At 42.3% G+C, this 17,829-nt stretch overlaps 1 protein-coding gene across 2 annotated transcripts in view; it reads right to left on the bottom strand.

Moving 5' to 3' along the window:
• The window catches only part of LOC126252538 (uridine-cytidine kinase-like 1), a 131,254-nt gene that overhangs the window by 23,337 nt on the left and 90,088 nt on the right, over window positions 1–17,829 (bottom strand). For both annotated transcript variants that reach the window (XM_049953434.1, XM_049953433.1), the window contains exon 8: window positions 4,565–4,774. In XM_049953434.1, coding sequence (XP_049809391.1) covers window positions 4,565–4,774 — 210 coding nt within the window. The remainder of the gene's footprint in view (window positions 1–4,564; window positions 4,775–17,829) is intronic.

Genomic DNA, 17,829 nt, shown 5'->3' on the forward strand with positions numbered 1-17,829 from the left:
ATTGAAAAATAAAACAAATTCAGTGATGTAAGTAATCTTTTCTATTCCATTCCAAGAACTTTTCAAACCACCCTCTGTGTATCCCACAGGAACATCGGAATGAGAGCATATAGATGATCAGTTTCCCTTCCCCATACATAACTGAAGTATGACAACTTGCTAAATTTGCTTGAAGTACCCTTTTGTTACGCATTATGCAGTGACTTGTGGAGTATATATGTAAATTTAGTAGATGTAGAAGTCTCACACAGATGAATAAGATCTATGGAACTGTCTTATGCCCTTATTTTCTGTCGTGTTTGCAGTTTTTTTTTTTCTGTACGATAATACAGTTCTAGCAGCCGAAAGGTCATTAAAATGTGCATCAGGATACATTTTGTAGCATAACAGTCACTATTCTGATAGAATGACTTGCACAATATGTCAGCATGCTTACGACCACATTGTTTCACATTCACCTACAGTACATGTTCAAGATGAGTGTTGTAATGGAAAACTGGCACAAACTAGTACTGTGGTGACTGGCTGTATATTGGTTGTTTAATGAGGCACTTTTTACATGGCACTAGAGCAGTTGCTACTTATCAACTACATGCTTCATTAGTTTAAATATCCTTCCACAGCTAATGTTTGTTTGCATGCAGTGTGTGTTTGTTCTTTGTGATTGCCTTTTGAATTGGGAACTTTCCCTCCACTCTACCACTATAGGAACAGACAGGAAAATAGTCATAGTTAGTAATAGAAACCATCTAACACTAAAAGAAAACTTCCAAATAATTCTGGAGGCAATAAGATAAACGAAACACAATACCAGGCCATAAATTTAACACTTTTCTAGTAAATTTGCTTTAACAGAGTAATAACTTTTGTGCACATAGAATTTAGGGTGCACACATGCAAACACTCTCCCTCCCCCCCCCCCCCCCCAACACACACACACACACACACACACACACACACACACACACACACACACACACACACACACACACAGAGAGAGAGAGAGAGAGAGAGAGAGAGAGAGAGAGAGAGAATTGAAACTATACAGACCCACCCAGAGGAGTAGCCAACACTTCCACATCCATGAGAACAAAACAGAAGATGATCACATCCCGCAACATCAAAACAAAGCAGACAGCCTATAAATTTATCTTTAGAACATAAAAACAAAAATATATTCAGTGTAAGTGAAGTGCAGTGTGCTAAAATCAACCACCTATGTGTCAATGAATATTAGGAAAGAAACAGGAAACAAAAAAATTGTGAGTAATAATTGGACTTTAATAATAATAATTTAATACATAACCATGCACGATCTTGACAAACAGATTTGTAAGGAAAACCACATTGGTAAAGTGACCTCTGATAAAGCTTTAAAATAGAGTAAATCATACAGGGTCTAAACACGGCTTATTACAGCAGCAAAATTTAGTATATAACCTACCTTATTTGCTTGAATCTGAACAGTAACTGTATGGAAGTAGTACAAAGATGTAGTTCTGAGAGTTTACTAGTAAATTTGCTTTAACTGACTGTTACAGTATTTTATTTATATCCTAATGGAGGTTACTTTTTGGAGAACCCTCATATTTCCAAGATGACAATTATTGAAAAGATTACATTTAAGTGATATATATGCTGCATGCAAATTTGATGTAGTCCACTGGCATAAAGCAAGACTTAGTGAACAAATTGTCATTTCATTCTTTCACGGCAACTGAATAGGTTTCAGATCATCACAGTTGGAACTTTCTAATGATGCTGTATGTAAACCTTCACTTCCTATAATTCCTGGTTCATCCGAATACTCCCCACACCAGCTTTTCTGAAGTTCAAACACATTCTCCACTCATGAACTCATCCCAACCTCAACCTCTGATACCCTACTGTCCCCACACCCTCCACCCAACAGTTTCCGCTGTCACACCCCTAATTAGTGGTAAAAGTAATTACAGTGTTATACCCGTAACAAAGAATATTTATTGCAAGTAGTGTACTGAAACTTTAGATTTCTCAGTGACACATGAAGATTCCAGGAACTACTATATAAAGAAAAAAAGCCATGTTATCTTTTTGTTATCACTTGTCTTTTAGATCTCGCTGCTTAGCTGCTGTCTTGTGCTCATGGCTCTGTATGCCATTCGGTGTATAGAGACTTGCTGCCTATTCATATAAGTTGAATTATGATGAAATAATCATCAATGTTTAATTTTAAAAATATGTTCTTGTTGTGAAATGGAAACCTTTTCCTCTTGTTACCATTTTTGTAAATGTGATCACTGCTTTGTATGGGTGGAAGCATGTGGTATATATACATCATCTTTCTCTCATCCCATCCGATAAGTCTCCCCTTACCCGGGGTTCTGGGTGACTTTTCTGAACTGTACCCCTTTCTCAAAACCTCTCCAGCCCTTTTCCTTCACCTCTCTTCCTTTCCCTTCAACTCTTCTGCCAGAAGAAGGAGCCACTGGTTCCAAAAGCTTTTAAAAGTTAAATCAGTTTGTGTGTGTGTGTGTGTGTGTGTGTGTGTGTGTGTGTGTGTGTGTTCCTCTGCTGCCACTTGGTTGGTTGATTTTTTTATTGACTCCTTTATATTATATTACCAATAATTTGTCGATATAACTAAATATTCCAGAATTCAAATCAAAAACAGCTGCCAACACAAGTAACTTAGAACTAGATATCCTTGGTGTTGTGAAGCAACTTAAATCACTAAATGAAGGTAAGTCTTCTGGTCCAGATTTTATACTAATTAAGTTCCTTTCAGAGTACGGCGACGGAAGAGCTTCTTACTTAACTGCCAAGAAAACAACTAAACTGACAAAAGATCCATGCTTCAAGAGTAGAAGGTTACACACCTAATACGAATACTCAAGAAAAGAAATGGAGTAATCCATTTAATTACAGGCCCATATCACTGATGTCAATTTGCAGTAGGCTTTTGGAATATGTATACTGTGTTCGAACATTATGAATTACCTTGAAGAAAATTATTTATTAACAAATAGCCAATGCAGATTCAGAAAATATCTTTCCTGTGAAGCACAACAAAAGCCATTTATTCACACCATGTAATGAGTGCTATTGACAAGAGATCCGAAATTGATTCCATATTTTTAGATTTCCAGGTGCTTTCCGACAGTCCCTCACAGGCGACTCCTAATCAAATTGCATCTCTATGGAGTACTGTCTCAAATTTGTGATTTCCTGTCAGTGGGGTCAGAGTTCATAGAAACCAATGTAAGATCGAGTAAAACAGAAATGATATCTGGAGTTCCCAAGGAAGTGTTATAGGCCCTCTGCTACTCCTAATCAATATAAATGAGTTAGCAGACAATCTGAGCAGCCCTCAGATTTTTTGGAGATGCTGTCATTTACTGTCTAGTAAAGTCTTCAGAAGATCAAAATCAATTGCAAAATGATTTGGACAAGATATCTATATGGTGCACAAAACAGCAACTGACTCTAAATAACGAAAAATGTGAAGTCATCCACATGAGTATTGAAAGGAATCCATTAAATTTTGATTACACAATAAACGACACAAACCTAAAGATTATCAGTTCAACTGGATACTACGGATTACAATTACAAAGAGCTGAAATTGGAATGATCACACAGATAATGTTGTGGGGAAGACAAATCTAAGGCAATTTTATTGGCAGAAAACTCAGAGGCAACAGGTCTACTAAACATACTACCTACATTATGCTTGTCTGTCCTCTTCTGATATATTGCTGCATGGTATAGGACCCTTGATTGATGGAGGACACTTGAAAAAGTTCAAAGAAGGGCAGCTCATTTTGTATTAGTGCAATATCGGGGGGGGGGGGGGGGGATTACAAATGATATATGAATTGCGGTGGCAGTCATTAAAACAATGTCTTTTTCATTGTGATGAGATCTTTTCACGAAATTTCAATCAACATATTTTGTTTACATCCCATTACGTAGGCAAAAATGATCATCATAACAAAATAAGAGCTCACATGGAAAGATTTAAGCGTTCGTACCCCCCTATTTGCACAACAATTAGTGACAGGCATGTATTCTTGCCCTCTGGGATGTGGGTAATTATCTCCTTGCCTCCTGTTTAAGGTAGCACTATGCTCACCAGTTAAAATAAATCCCACACAATTTCCTTCACACGCAGCAATAACAGTCACCACAATATCACACACAACTTCTCTCTGTTTACAGTTTATTCTACACATGCCAATAAGCATGTTTGATTAACCCATTATACTTATTCCCAGTTGACACATTACATAGATCAACAAAGTTTTGCTACCTTCTACCACATTGTTTTCTAGTTACTTAGAACGTATGCTCTAGAAAACTAAACAAAAGACAGATCTTAGTTTGTTCTGATGTGTCCAATATCAAGAGAAATATTCACCACAGCATAAGACTTCTTGTAAAAGAATCCTCTCACATTGTTTGTGACTGCATGTCATATAGACTACAGGGAAAAAAAAACCATTTACACATTTAGAATGAAAACAGAACTCCTCTGTTTAACATCACATTATCAGATGTTATTTCACAACTCTCATTTTCTTACCTTAAATGGTAGCAGTGACAATGCAAATTCAATGACAAGACGAATGAGCCTCTTTGAATAAAATATAAATTCATCCCTTGGTGTGTCTTTATTACGAATAAATGTATGCAATCCTTTCACCTGCGGTGTTGAAGGAAGCAAGAAAACAGATTCTGGAAGTGGCTGTCCAATGTATGAATGTGCCAGCTGTTCTCTTACTTTGAATCCTCTCTGAAACATATTAGAATGTAATTACATTTGAAAAGATTGAATCACAAAAATGTAGAAACTTTTTGTCTAAAAGCAGGAAGACTAAATGTTTACTCATCTACTATGTTGGAGTTGTTCAACATATTACTCATTCCCTTTCCAAATTTTCCCCTTAATCTTGGAAAAGAGAATGCACTGTGCTGCAATGCTGCAAAATTCCTTATGCTAGAGTACGCTGACCATTATTAAAATTGCATCACCTACATAAAATGGTCTGAATTAACTGAAACATAATGTAGGTCAGGATTTCATCATGATAACGTCACAGACCATTTTTATTTATTTTTTCCCCCCTTATGAGAATGTGAAGAAAATTACTTGGACATTTTGCTGGCATGGTTAACAAATCAGCTTGAAGGCACGGGAATTGGGGATCATGTGTAGTTGCAGAGGATGGAGCTCCCACACAATTTGCTACTTAGGTGTGTGAGTTTCCTGATGAACAATTTGGAGACCACTGGGTTAAGAGTGGTTGAGTAGCACCTGCAGCCTCATTGAAATGGCCACCACAAAGCATAGACCTTACCACAGCAGATAACTCATCATGTGGAATAAAAAGCTTGGCATATGGTTTGATGTCAAACAAGACTAATGAAGAATTGCACAAAAGTGTTGAGGAAGCCTTTCGAAGCATAAATTCTGAGTGGTTCTACAAGGTGTCAGGAATGTGGAGATCCGCATGTACAGATCTGTTTAATATATAGTTTTTATATATAAGAACTCCAATATACAATTTACTTCATTGATCTAGGTGTATGGGACCTTCTAACATGCACTGAATATATCTGACACTACACCAGCGACAAAATTAGGCCAGTCTGTTCTGTTCAACAGCTTAGGTCATGAATGTCACAGCTGACAAAGTGGTGTGTCTTTCGATTCAAAATGTCATCTTTACTTCAACATATTAAGGGAAATCTGACAAAACCACATGAGGACAATTCTGACACCATCATATTTCCCCTTCTTTGAACATCTCCAAATGCCAATCTGAGCTGGCCAATACCTAGCTGCAAATGGTGAGGAACGTGCAACCATTCTTCAATGAACCAAGTTTACTATATTACTCCTGCTTTAACAAGTTCTGTGATCTGATATGTCACCCATAAAATGTATGGTAATATAATTGGTTGGTGAATCATTTATGTCAATACTCCAGTAACTACTGTTGGTTGTTTAAGGGACTAAACAGTGAGTCATCAGTCCCTCAGTCAATAAATATGATTGAGTTTGTGATGTCGGGCAGAAATTTGATTGAATTTCAATAGTACGTAGGAATGGTAAAATTGAGGCACTGAAAGCAATACATGAGAAATAAAAGGAGGTAAAGTATATGGGTCAGGGTAGTATACACATCAGAGTGCAGACAAGGACTACTCCATGGCTCACCTGTGGTGAGAGAAACCTCACCTACCTCTAATCCCCACCAACTTGATGAACGGCTAAGACAGTAACTGTAAATAATGCTTTCCAGCTGTGCAGTAACAACAGGGAAATAAGGTGAAAGAAATGAAACCAGTAAGTGGAGGGGGGTAGCTCAGAGCCCTCAGGACTCAGCATTGTGATGGAACCTTTACAGTCGAATTCTGAAAACAGGAAAAGAACCCACTCTCTGGAGGAAGCATAAGAACCAGTGCAATTGTTCTCTCTTCAACAGCTAATACAATCATAAGGAATTTTTAACACTGTTTCTTCTTGGATTGCTACATACAATAAGATGCGATGAAAAAAAAAAAAAGCAAACCATGCCAAAATCCAATTAAAACACAGTAAAAGAAAGATGACTAAAACAGTGGGCAGAAGAGGTAGGACTGAGGGCCTCTGAACACAGCATGTGGTAAGAGACACCCCAGACCTAACCCCAACAGCAGATTAGAATGTTATATCTCAGAATAAAAGCCATTTCCTTAGCACAAATGAAGAACGAGTTCAACTCTCTGTATGTTGTCTGTCAATATTAGAGCCAAGGCATTTAGAAGACCAAGCTTTGAATGAAGAGCCAGAAAGATGGGGTACCCACCTGTATGTGGGCTAATGCATATAAAGCTCCACAACCACATTGTTGGGGCAGTTCATTACATAAAATTAAAGTATAGGCAAATCTAGTTCAACTTACGTGGAGGTGATGTAGGATAGTGGATTCCTTCCATGAGGAAAGGAAGGAGGAACACCAAGTAATCATCTTGTTGTTGCAGTATTTAATAGAGGACAGTGGACATGTTTGTATGGGTGCACAACGACAAGGTCTTTAGCGACTGCGTGAAAACAGATTGAGACGAGTGTCAGTAAAATATACAAAACATGAAGCTAAAACAGCACATAAAACACAGGTAGCAAAAGTTGGGAAAACTATGTGCATGCCCGCACAGAACCACGGAACAAAGTATTGTGTCAATAGTAAAACATTAACAACATAGGAATTATTTTTATGATACTGTTTTAGGGCACAAAACTGCTACGGTCAGCACCAATTCTGTGGCTTAGTGAAGGGCAAAAAACTAAAATTTAAATCACCAGCAATGGGAGCTAAACTCAAGGAGGAGGGAAACTAAAAACGGAAGGAAATCTTAGAAAACTGTGATTTAAGGGGGGTTGTTTTCCCAAAAAGAGCTTTGAATACTGATGTCATCTCACTGACACAAACTCGAGTACGCGATCAGCTGAGCACATGTCATCTGCTAAAAGGGAATATATATCAGGCAACAGCTGTAAACGGGAGCATAGCGGATTAAATTAAGGGCACTGAAGTAAAAGGTGTCTCACTGTCCACAGTTGAGAGCAGTGGGGACAAAGCGGAGGAGGATCACCACTTAAAAGATGTCAGTGGCTAAAAAGACAGTGCCCAATCTGGAGTCTAGTTAAAATTACCTCCTCCCGACGCCGAGGCCGGGAGGAAGAGGTCCAAGCACAGGAAAGAGGTTTCCTGTCCCGTAATTTATTATCAAGAAGTGCAGACCAATGCTTGTGTGATAAAAGAGCAACATGGCAGCATAAAATGCTCCGGAGATCAGCAAAGGGAACCATGCGAGCAGAGAGCCGAGGAAGGGAGACTGCAGCCATTGCCACTATATAGGCTGCCTCATTTCCATGGATACCAACATGCCCTGGGATTCAGAGGAATGCCACAGAGACATCGCTCAAGAGGAGCACGTGGAGGCAGTCTTGAATCCAGTGGACCAGAGGGTGTACGGCATAAAGAGCTTGGATGTTGAGAAGAGAGCTGAGCGAATTCCAGCATATAATATACAGTATCAGCTTATGGTGAAGGATGTATTGGACAGCAAGGAGAACAGCAGAAAGCTCTGCAGTAAAACCAAAACATTGGTCATGAAGCTAAAATCTAATAGGGGTGTCGCCAACAATATAGGCACTCCCAACACTGCAGGTAGTCTCTGAGCTATCAGTGTAAATAAATGTGGCAGCCTCTATTTATGCGCATAGAGCAGCAAATGTCTTATGATAAACTATGGGGGAGGGGGAGTGTACTCTCCTTGAGAAGCTGGCAAAGATCACGGAGAAGGCAGGTCCAGGGGCAAAGCCAAGGTGGCACCAATCCCCCTTTTGTCAAGAAAGTTTTAGGGGACTGGAAGGAAGGGGAACGTAGCAGTTGACGGAAGCAGCCTCCCGGTGGCAGTAGAGAGGAAGGGCAGCCTGCATACCCTAAATTCAAGGAGGCGTTGAAAAAAGGGCATGGGTCGGATGAGCGGGCATGGAAGACAGATGACTAGCGTAATAACTCAAAAAGTACAGCTCGCCAATTGGACAGCAGGGCTTCAGCAGTCTCAGCATAAAGGCTCTCGACGGGTCTGGTGCAAAAAGCTCCAGACTCTAAACGCAATCCATAGTGGTGGACAGGGTCTAGACGCCGAAGGATAGATGGCCATGTAGAGGAGTAGACTATGCTTCCATAGTCCAATTTTGAGTACACTAAGGAGCTATATAGGTGGAGGAGGACCACTCGGTCCGCTTCCCAGGAGGCACCACTCAGAACACAGAGGGTGTTGAGGGATCGCAGACAGTGAAACCGAAAGATACGAAACATGGGAAGACCAGGACAGTTTTCTGTCAAACATAAGTCGCAAGAATTTGGCAGCATCCATGAACGGAAGGTCAAGAGGGTTTAGATGTAGGCAAGGTGGATAAAACTCCATACAATGCCAAAAATTTATACAGACGGTCGTACTGGAAGAAAATCGAAAGCCGGTTTCGATGCTCCACGAGTGGAGGCAATCGAGACATCCTTGAAGACATCATTCAAGAAGGCTGGTCCTTTGAGATCTGCAGTAAATTGTAAAATCATTGACAAAGAGGGAGCCTGAAACATCAGGAAGGAGACAATTCATAATTGGATTTATGGCAATGGCAAGCAGTACAACACTTACCATGGAAACCTGGGGCACCCCATTTTCTTGGGTGATAGTACGGGAGAAAGTAGTGTTCACCCGCACCTTAAATGTATGCTCTATCATAAATTCATGGCTGAAAACGGTAGCCGACCTCGAAAGAGAACAGTGTGCGGAGGATGCCTGTCCTCCAACAGGTATTGTATGCCCTCTCCAGATCAAAAAACATAGCTACCATTTGGCGTTTCCTGAGAAAATTGGTCAAATGCAGAACGATGCTTTTGGAATACGCATTGGGCAGGAGTTGAAAGGTTTCGGGACTCCAGCCACCAGCCTAAATAGCAACTTATCATTCATTCCGAAACCTTACATACATTACTCGTGAGAGAGATGGGGTGATAGCCAGAGAGGAGACGTTTGTCCTTTTCAGGTTTTCCTATCTTCTGGGAAAGGTACTGTCGGTCCAAATTCGATTATAAAGGTGAAGGAGGTATTGCAGACTACGGTCTGATAAATGCAGCAACATTTGGATGCGGATGGCATGTGGTTCTGGGGCAGAAGATCGAGAGGAAGAGAGTGCATGTTGGAGTTACCGCTTGGAAAAAATGGTACTATAGCTTTGGCAATTTTGAGAGGAGAAAACAAGAGGTCTCACTTCTGCTGCTCGTTTCTGCAGTTGAAAGACTCGTGGGCAAGTTGAAGAGCTCAAAATGTCAGCAAAGTGTTAACCCAATGAGTTATAAATTGCAACTTGATCCACTAAGGTATCTATCGTGACAGTTAGCCCAGAGATTGGGGGAGAAACTACATGTGCCAGATAACCACCGAGTTCGACTCCAACCTACAGACGAGGGAGTGAAGGTGCTAAAGGAGCTGGTAAAGAAGTCCCAGCCTGCCTTCTTGCTATCGCGGATGATGCGACGGCAACACGCATGTGACTGCTTATAGCAGATACAATTGGGCAACGTAAGATGATGGAAAACACTATGAGCACGTCTCCACTCAGATATTGCGTCACGGCACACCTCGTTCCATCAAGGAACTGGTGGATTCTGGGACAAAGGGAAGGTACGAGGTATTGAACGTTCTGCGCCTGTAAGAATAATTTCCGTAACATGATTGACCTGATCGTTTATGCTAGGAAACTGACTCATCAAATGTTGCTAGAGAAGACAAAAGTGTCCAATCAGCTTGGGCAAACTGCCAGCATCTTGGGCACATATATCGTAGTTGTGGCTCTAATCTAAGGACACATGTAAAATCGTCACTTGAGTGTATGTCAGCAAGAGCAAACCATTAAAAGTGCCGAACTAGCTGAACAGCACCGACCAGAAGGTCCAAATGAGAGTAGGTTGACGTGAAGCCAGACAAAAAAACTAGGTTCCCTAGTGTTGAGGCAAACAAGATCTGCTTGGTGGAAGATGTCAATCAACAGAGGACCTCTCAGACAAGGACGTGGAGATCCCCAAAGCTGGTTGTGGGTGTTGAAGTCCCCAACAAGCAAATAGGGGGGTGGGTGCTGACCAAGGAGATGAAGGAGATTGGCTCTTGCCATTGTTGTGGACGACGCAATGTATATGGTACAGAGAGAGAAGTTGTATCCAGAAGGAGAAAGACTTACAGCAACAGCTTGGAAGGAACTGTTTAAGGGGATTGGGTGATGATGGATATTATCATGAAGAAGAATCATAAGTTCCCATGTGCCGGTGCTCCATCAACAGAGGGGAGGTCAAAACAGACTGATTGGAAATGAGGGAAGACAAAGCAATCATGGGGATGTAGTTTTGTTTCCTGAAGACAGAAGACGACCGGGGAAAAGGATCTTAAGAGGATCGACAATTCACCCCAATTGGAGCGAGTTCCACAGCTATTCCAATAGATAATATCATCACGGCCGCCGTCAACTCAACGACCACTGAGAGGTGGCGGCCGATGGTGTGGAACGGCATTCAGCCAAAGGCAGAAGATCCTGATCCATAGGCTGTTCGGGGGCAGATCCTACCACCAGTGATCGGCTGGTTGATCGGCCGCCATTGGTGCATCTCGGCGACACTGAAGACAGCCGGGGGTGGCTATCACTGTGCGATGCTGTAGAAGTGACACGCCATGGCAGAGAAGGAGAGGAACTTTGTTTCTTATGAGCCTTCTTGGAAGCAGGATGTTGAGATGAGGGAGGAGTCAATGGTTGAGAGGTCTGGGTATGTAAAAAATTTTCACAAGTAAGCTCTTTTTTGGAAGTCCAGGCGTCCGATTTTGGGGCCCATGATTTAGCACGAGCCGATGAAGGTTGAGCCTAAGAGAAAGCAGGTGATAGGGGGGAGGTTGAACAGGCGATCTTTGAGCTGGCTGATCTGACAACTGTGGCACTAAGGGTGAGATCACAAGTCTGCATGGCTACTTTCTTAGTAGGTAGGGAGAGGCAAGGACAGTGCTACATTTACCCAGTGGGAGCACAGTGGGCTTTCTACTGGTGAATAATTTGCGAGCAGCAAAGGTAGACACCTTTTCGTTCACTTTGATTTCTTGAATAGTGCATTCATCTTTAAAAATAGGGCAATCTCTAGAGGAAGCAGCGTGGTTGCCCATACAGTTGATGCAACAAGGGGATGGAGGTGGACAATCACCCTCATGGGCATCCCTGCCACAGGTAACGCATTTGGCCATATTGGAACATGACTGGCTGGTACGATTAAAATGCTGACACCGATAGCAACATGTAGGGTTGGGGATGTAAAGGCAAACTGAAATTATATCATATCCCACTTCAATGTTCAATGGAAGTTGAACTCTGTCAAACGTCAAGAAAAGAGTGTGGGTCGGTACCAATTCTTTTCAACCTTTTTCATGACTATGAACGGCAATGACGTCCTGATCAGACAGGTAATTTTGAATATCCTCTAGGATAATCCACCAAGTTATCTCGTATAAACCATCCTGCGCAATGAATTTAAAGTACGGTGCACTTCCTCCCGGACAGGGAAGGTGTGTAGCAGTGTAGTTCGAAGCAATTTGTGTTCCTGGAGGGCACTGTGTTTCTAACGAGGTGCCATTTCGTAACAAGGAACAAGAATTTACAGGACCAGCAATTGCATTGACACCTTTCTAAATAATGAAAGGGTTGACTGTGGAGAAGTCTTGACCATCATCAGACCAAGAAACAACTAGGAACTTTGACACTGACAGAAGAATTGTTCATGGCTGAGACTTAAAGATTACCAGCGTATCCAATGGCACATTCCATCCTAGTGGGGGCCTTCTCTGAGGGCAATCCCAACTTAGGTAACTGTCCACACCTCAGGTCACACCTCCTGAGAAACGGATGGAGGGACCAATCGGCACATTTGGAAGGTACTAGCTCGGGTCATCACCCCTCCCTGGACCTGGCCTTTACCAGGGGGTACATACGTGTCCTATTTGTCTACCCGGGGCGGGGACTTACACGTTATCCCACCACCAGCTATGCGTGGTAACGCATGGGTCAGCCTTCAGACACACACAGGAGGAAAGAAAAGGAAAAGGGAGGAACAAAGAAAAGGAAAGAAGAGAAGAATTCTCAAATGCCACAGTGGAGAAAAAGGTAAAGAGAAGAATTACGGAAAAGAGAAGGACAAAGTAAGGACAGAGACTTTCCAGTAGAGAGATAAAAGAAGAGAAACCACATCTAACAGCCAAAAGCATCTGTCTCCAGACATAGCCACAAAACGTGTTCCCAAAGAGAGGGAGAAGGGGAATATGGGCGGGAAGGATCAGGGACAGGGACAGGGACAGGGACAGGGACAGGGAGGGATGTGCAAAGGGAAGGTATGCAGCCTGGATAGGAAAGATAGCTGCACTAGTTCAGGGCACCGTGCTCACCATGCACATACCACAAAAGAGTTGTGGACCTCCTGGGAGGGACGACATAGGAAGAAAGTGCTATAAGGAGCTAAAACAATATAGCAGATGGACATGGCTGGCTGACCGACCACAAGAATAAAAAAAAGTGGAGAAGACAGCTACTCTGCAACACACTACAACCTCCAGCCTGAAAGTTTAGGCTAGAGTCTAGACATATCACAAAACATTAAAACCTTATTCACACTCATCATCAGCTAAAATAAAGAGCAGATCCCCACCAATATTTGCTTCTACCCTTGCATCACGATATAAAATGCATTCCATTAAAATATGAACAATAGAGATGTGCACACCACAAGCATCACAAAACGGGGGATCCTCTTGCCGTAGTATAAATCTAAGTGTGAGAGGGCAGTGCCCCATCACTGCCAGCCATTCCTCATTCCACAACTGCATGCACATTCTGTGTAGTGCAGAAACGACAACCTGCAAGGGAATAGGACACTGTGCTACATCCTGTCCTCTGCAGGCCTCCTTGGCAGTCCGATCGACCTGTTCGTTTTCCCACATCCCTACATGACCTGGCACCCAGCTGAACGACACCTGCTTACTCTGCTGTTGGAGTAAGTACAGTTGGTCATATATCAGCTGGACGAACTCCTCAGCTGGGTACAAGTTCTGTAACGATGGTAAGACACTAAGGGAATTGGAACAAATGAGTAACCGTTTGCCCCGAATATGAAACATCTGCTCCAGTGCCTTTGGGATCGCTTGGAACTCCGCTGAGAAAACAGTATGTTCATCATGAAGGCGAATCCTGGTGACATGGTCGAGGAACACGAAAGAGCAGCCACGGGAATTTCCTTGCTTGGAGCCATCGGTGGACACTATTGTGAAACTGTGATGTATATCTACAATATTAAAAAACGGAGATTGAAATGTAAAATCTGACGTACGATCTTTTTTAAAATTCGTCAAGTCTAAAGTAAGCCTGGGTGTCCGGAGAAGCCAAGGTGGAAATCTGCTCCCACCGCGATGTAAAACATGAAGACCAGCCTCGCCCATCTCTAGAAGGCAATCCTGTGCACAAACCACATAGGGCCTCATTGCTTGTTGCTGTTTATGATAAAGCCTTTCCAGTGGAGACCGAGCAACTGTATGGTAGGTGGGTGTGTATGGTGTGGACAGTGTTTATACACCTGGTGCACCGTATGTATTCATTGCCTGTAGTGATGTGGTGGTTCACCAGCCTCTGCAGAGGCTTGCCATGGGGCTTGTTCTGAATGACACAGTGGCCAACCAAATCCCTTCATGGTGCACCACATCCAACATCTTTGAATAAGAGGGTCTTGCAGACCCATACACCATGCACTCATAATAGAGCTGATATTGCACAAATGACGTGTGAAACCGGAACAGACAAGTCCTGTCTGCTCCCCATGTACTGTGGCTAAGACATTTTAAAATACTTAAAGCCTAAAGCGACCATTTTTTTCAGGTGGTAACCACATAAGCTTAGAGTCAAATATGAGACCCAGAAACCTCACTGTGTCTTTCAAAGTAAGGACAGTGTGTCTCATCCTCAACTCAGTTTAACAATGTAACAAGAATGGTTGAAAGGAACATGGTGGAAAACTTGAAAACCACTCTTCTGCGACCATTAATCCAAATGTTAAAGAGTTAGTTGTAACATGTGCTGTCATTGTGAGGCTTGAAGAAGAGAAAAGCACAGACAGGACTTTTCACTACAGATTTAATGCTATAGCAAAGACAGTCACACTCATGACACTACCTTGAGGGACACCGTTCTCCCGCTCAAAGCATCAGACAGGACATCACTGACTCAGTATCAAATATCGTGGTGAGAGGAAGGACTTCATAAAAATGGGATGACAACCACGAAAACCCCATTCGTGAAGCTGCTCCAGAATATGATGCCTCCATGTAGTATCGCAGGCCTTCTCAATGTAAAAAAAATTCCTAGAAGGTGATGTCAGCATAGGAAAACATGTTTTATAGCTGCCTCCAGGAGGGCAAGGTTATCAAAGGTCGAGCAATACCTCCTGAACCCACACTGAAAGCCTGAGTTGCCTGAATTCTAAGATCCAGGCGAGGTGGCAATTGACCATCCGCTCCAAGGTCTTCCCCATGCAGCTAGTGAGGGCAACACTACAGTAACTTGTTTCGCATGTACAGACTTCCCCAGATTTTAAAAGAAGATTAAAATTGCCTCACACCACAAGTTCGTAAAGTGACCTCACGCCCAAATGGCATTAAAAATTGCGAGGAGGATATCTTTGTTTTGCTTTGTTAGGTGCCACAGCATACGGTAATGGATCCTGTCTTGACAAGGCCATGTGTCATGAGCCCAAAACAATGCAGAATCCAGCACCCATATGGAAAATGGACAGTTGTAATCTTCATCAGAGGTGGTTGGTTGGTTGGTTGGTTAGTTTAAATGGGGGGAAGGGATCAAACAGAGGTCATCGGTCCCTTGTTCCCAGTAGAACAATTACCGTATTTACTCAAATCTAAGCCTCACTTTTTTCCGGTTTTTGTAATCCAAAAAGCCCCCAGCGGCTTAGAATCGAGTGCAAAGCAAGCGGAAGTTCTGAAAAATGTTGGTAAAAGAAAGGTGGAAGACGAGCTTTTTTTCTCCGCCCCGAGTTTCGACCACTGCATTTTCATACGTACATTTTCCAACGAGGTAAATACAAATTCCGTATTGTTCATCTTCGAATATAGCAGAATTTCAATGTACTACGAAAATCCGACTGGCAAGACTGTTTGGGGTTTTTGTCAATATGGCCAACTCTACATTCTGAATTTTTGCCTACCTGTGAGAAGAGATTGTTGCTAATAGGAACCTGATGAAATGTGAATCACATGCAGTATTCTCTTCACCATAAGAATAATACGAATATAAACATTTTGCCATGTATTCTTTCGCATTTGCTGCTATCTCATTTAAATCCTGTCTGCCTAATAAACTACGAAACTAGAGTGAGACAACAGCAAACGCGGAAGAATATACGTATCGTGTCATGTTTATAATCGTATTATTCTTATCATTAATAGTGATACAGTCAGAAATGAAGCACGCCAGCTGACTAGATTTTTAAATCTAAGATGACTAATTTCTGTGCAGAATTTGCTGTACTAAAGAAGCGGCCTCAGATTCTTAAACGGAGAAAAATTTTCGCCAACTCTCGTTCAGAACATGTTCTATCATACGCAGTCTATTATTTGGTTCTTGTTGATCATTATCAAAGAAAGCAGCAGTGTAAGTAACAACAAATAGCAGTCTCTTGCCATTGTTTTGCTAATGAGACGATTCCTCTCTCTCTTTTATAAAAAAAAATTGTAAGCGGCGGTAGCATGCACAAAAGCAAGTCATGCCGCGAGCGGCGACAGTCCGTAAACACTCCTTATCAGAGCGCGACAAACAATGCATGACACAATACAGTACTGCATTTTCAGCTTAGAGTGACGTAAACATCTATAACAAAGAGAACGGCACTTATGAGATCAAAGCAAAATAAGCAATCAATTCAAACCAGACGGAGCACGTGAAAAAGGAAGGGTGCTCGTATAAATACGGACGGAGCGCCTGACGCATAGCAATTGCTACCTGGTAAAGCTTAACTGCTAAGCTTTCGACTCGAACCAAACTACTGTCGCTGTATCGTCATTCATTCGACATAAATTGTGTCTCATATTACAATGGACCAGCTTTGTTTCGATATGGACGTGCGGCCTAAAACTTTTCTCTCCCCTTGAATTTCGAGTCGCAAATTTCAGGTGCAGCTTAGATTTGGGAAATTTTTTTTTCCTTTATTTCGAGTCTCATTTTTCAAGTGCGGCTTAGATTCGAGTAAATACGGTACCCAAGGGAAAGAAGAAAACAAGACAAAGTGCGGCACAATAACAGGAGAAAGGAAGAACCAGAAGAATGACAGGAGGACAACAAACACTACAATGGACAAAAAAGGACAAGAAAACTACAGAGAGATGCAAGAAACAGGTAGAAGGGATTGAAACATGAGAGCAGATGACCATGGCTGGCCGATCACGAAAATAAAAAGGAGAAGCCAGCCACTCCGCAACACATTAAAACTTCCACTCTAAAAACACTAGGGTGGAGGACACAGAGGGACAAAGGACATGCGCTATAACTCAGATCAAATGATAAAACCCAACCTCACAAATAAAACATAAAACTGAAGCTGCTGTTGAGGCATTGTCACCCAACACCAAAGGTAGGGTGCTGGGAAAGTTAAAAGTCTGCCACAGGAGTGGCTAAAAGTGGGCAGTCCAACAAGAGGTGGACGACTGTCAGCTGGGAGCCGCAGTAACACTGAGGTGGGTCCTCGTGGCGAAGGAGGTAACCATGGGTTCACCACGTATGGCCAATGCGGAGCCAACAAAGGACAACTGATTCCCTGTGAGGAGCCCACAGGGAAACCTTCCACACATTCACAGTCTCCTTAATGACACGCAGTATGTTGAGCATACTGTTATACCACTCAATCTCCCAAAGTCGAAAAAACTTGTGGCACAAGACAGAACGCAATTCAGTTTCAGAGATGCCCATCTTCAGGAGCGGTTTCCGCTTAGCCTGTTTGGCCAGTCTGTCAGCAATTTCATTGCCCGGGATTACAACATGTTCTGAGGGTCCAGACAAACACCACTGAACGACTGGACCGTTCCAGGGCAGAGATGGACTCCTGGATGTTCACTAACAAAGGATGGCAAAGGTAGCACTGGTCGATAGCTTGTAAGTTGCTAAGGGAGTCAGAACAGAGAAGAAACGACTCACCAGAACAGAAACAGATG

The sequence above is a fragment of the Schistocerca nitens genome, chromosome 4, assembly GCF_023898315.1.
Source record: "Schistocerca nitens isolate TAMUIC-IGC-003100 chromosome 4, iqSchNite1.1, whole genome shotgun sequence".
NCBI classification, from domain to species: Eukaryota; Metazoa; Arthropoda; class Insecta; order Orthoptera; family Acrididae; genus Schistocerca; species Schistocerca nitens.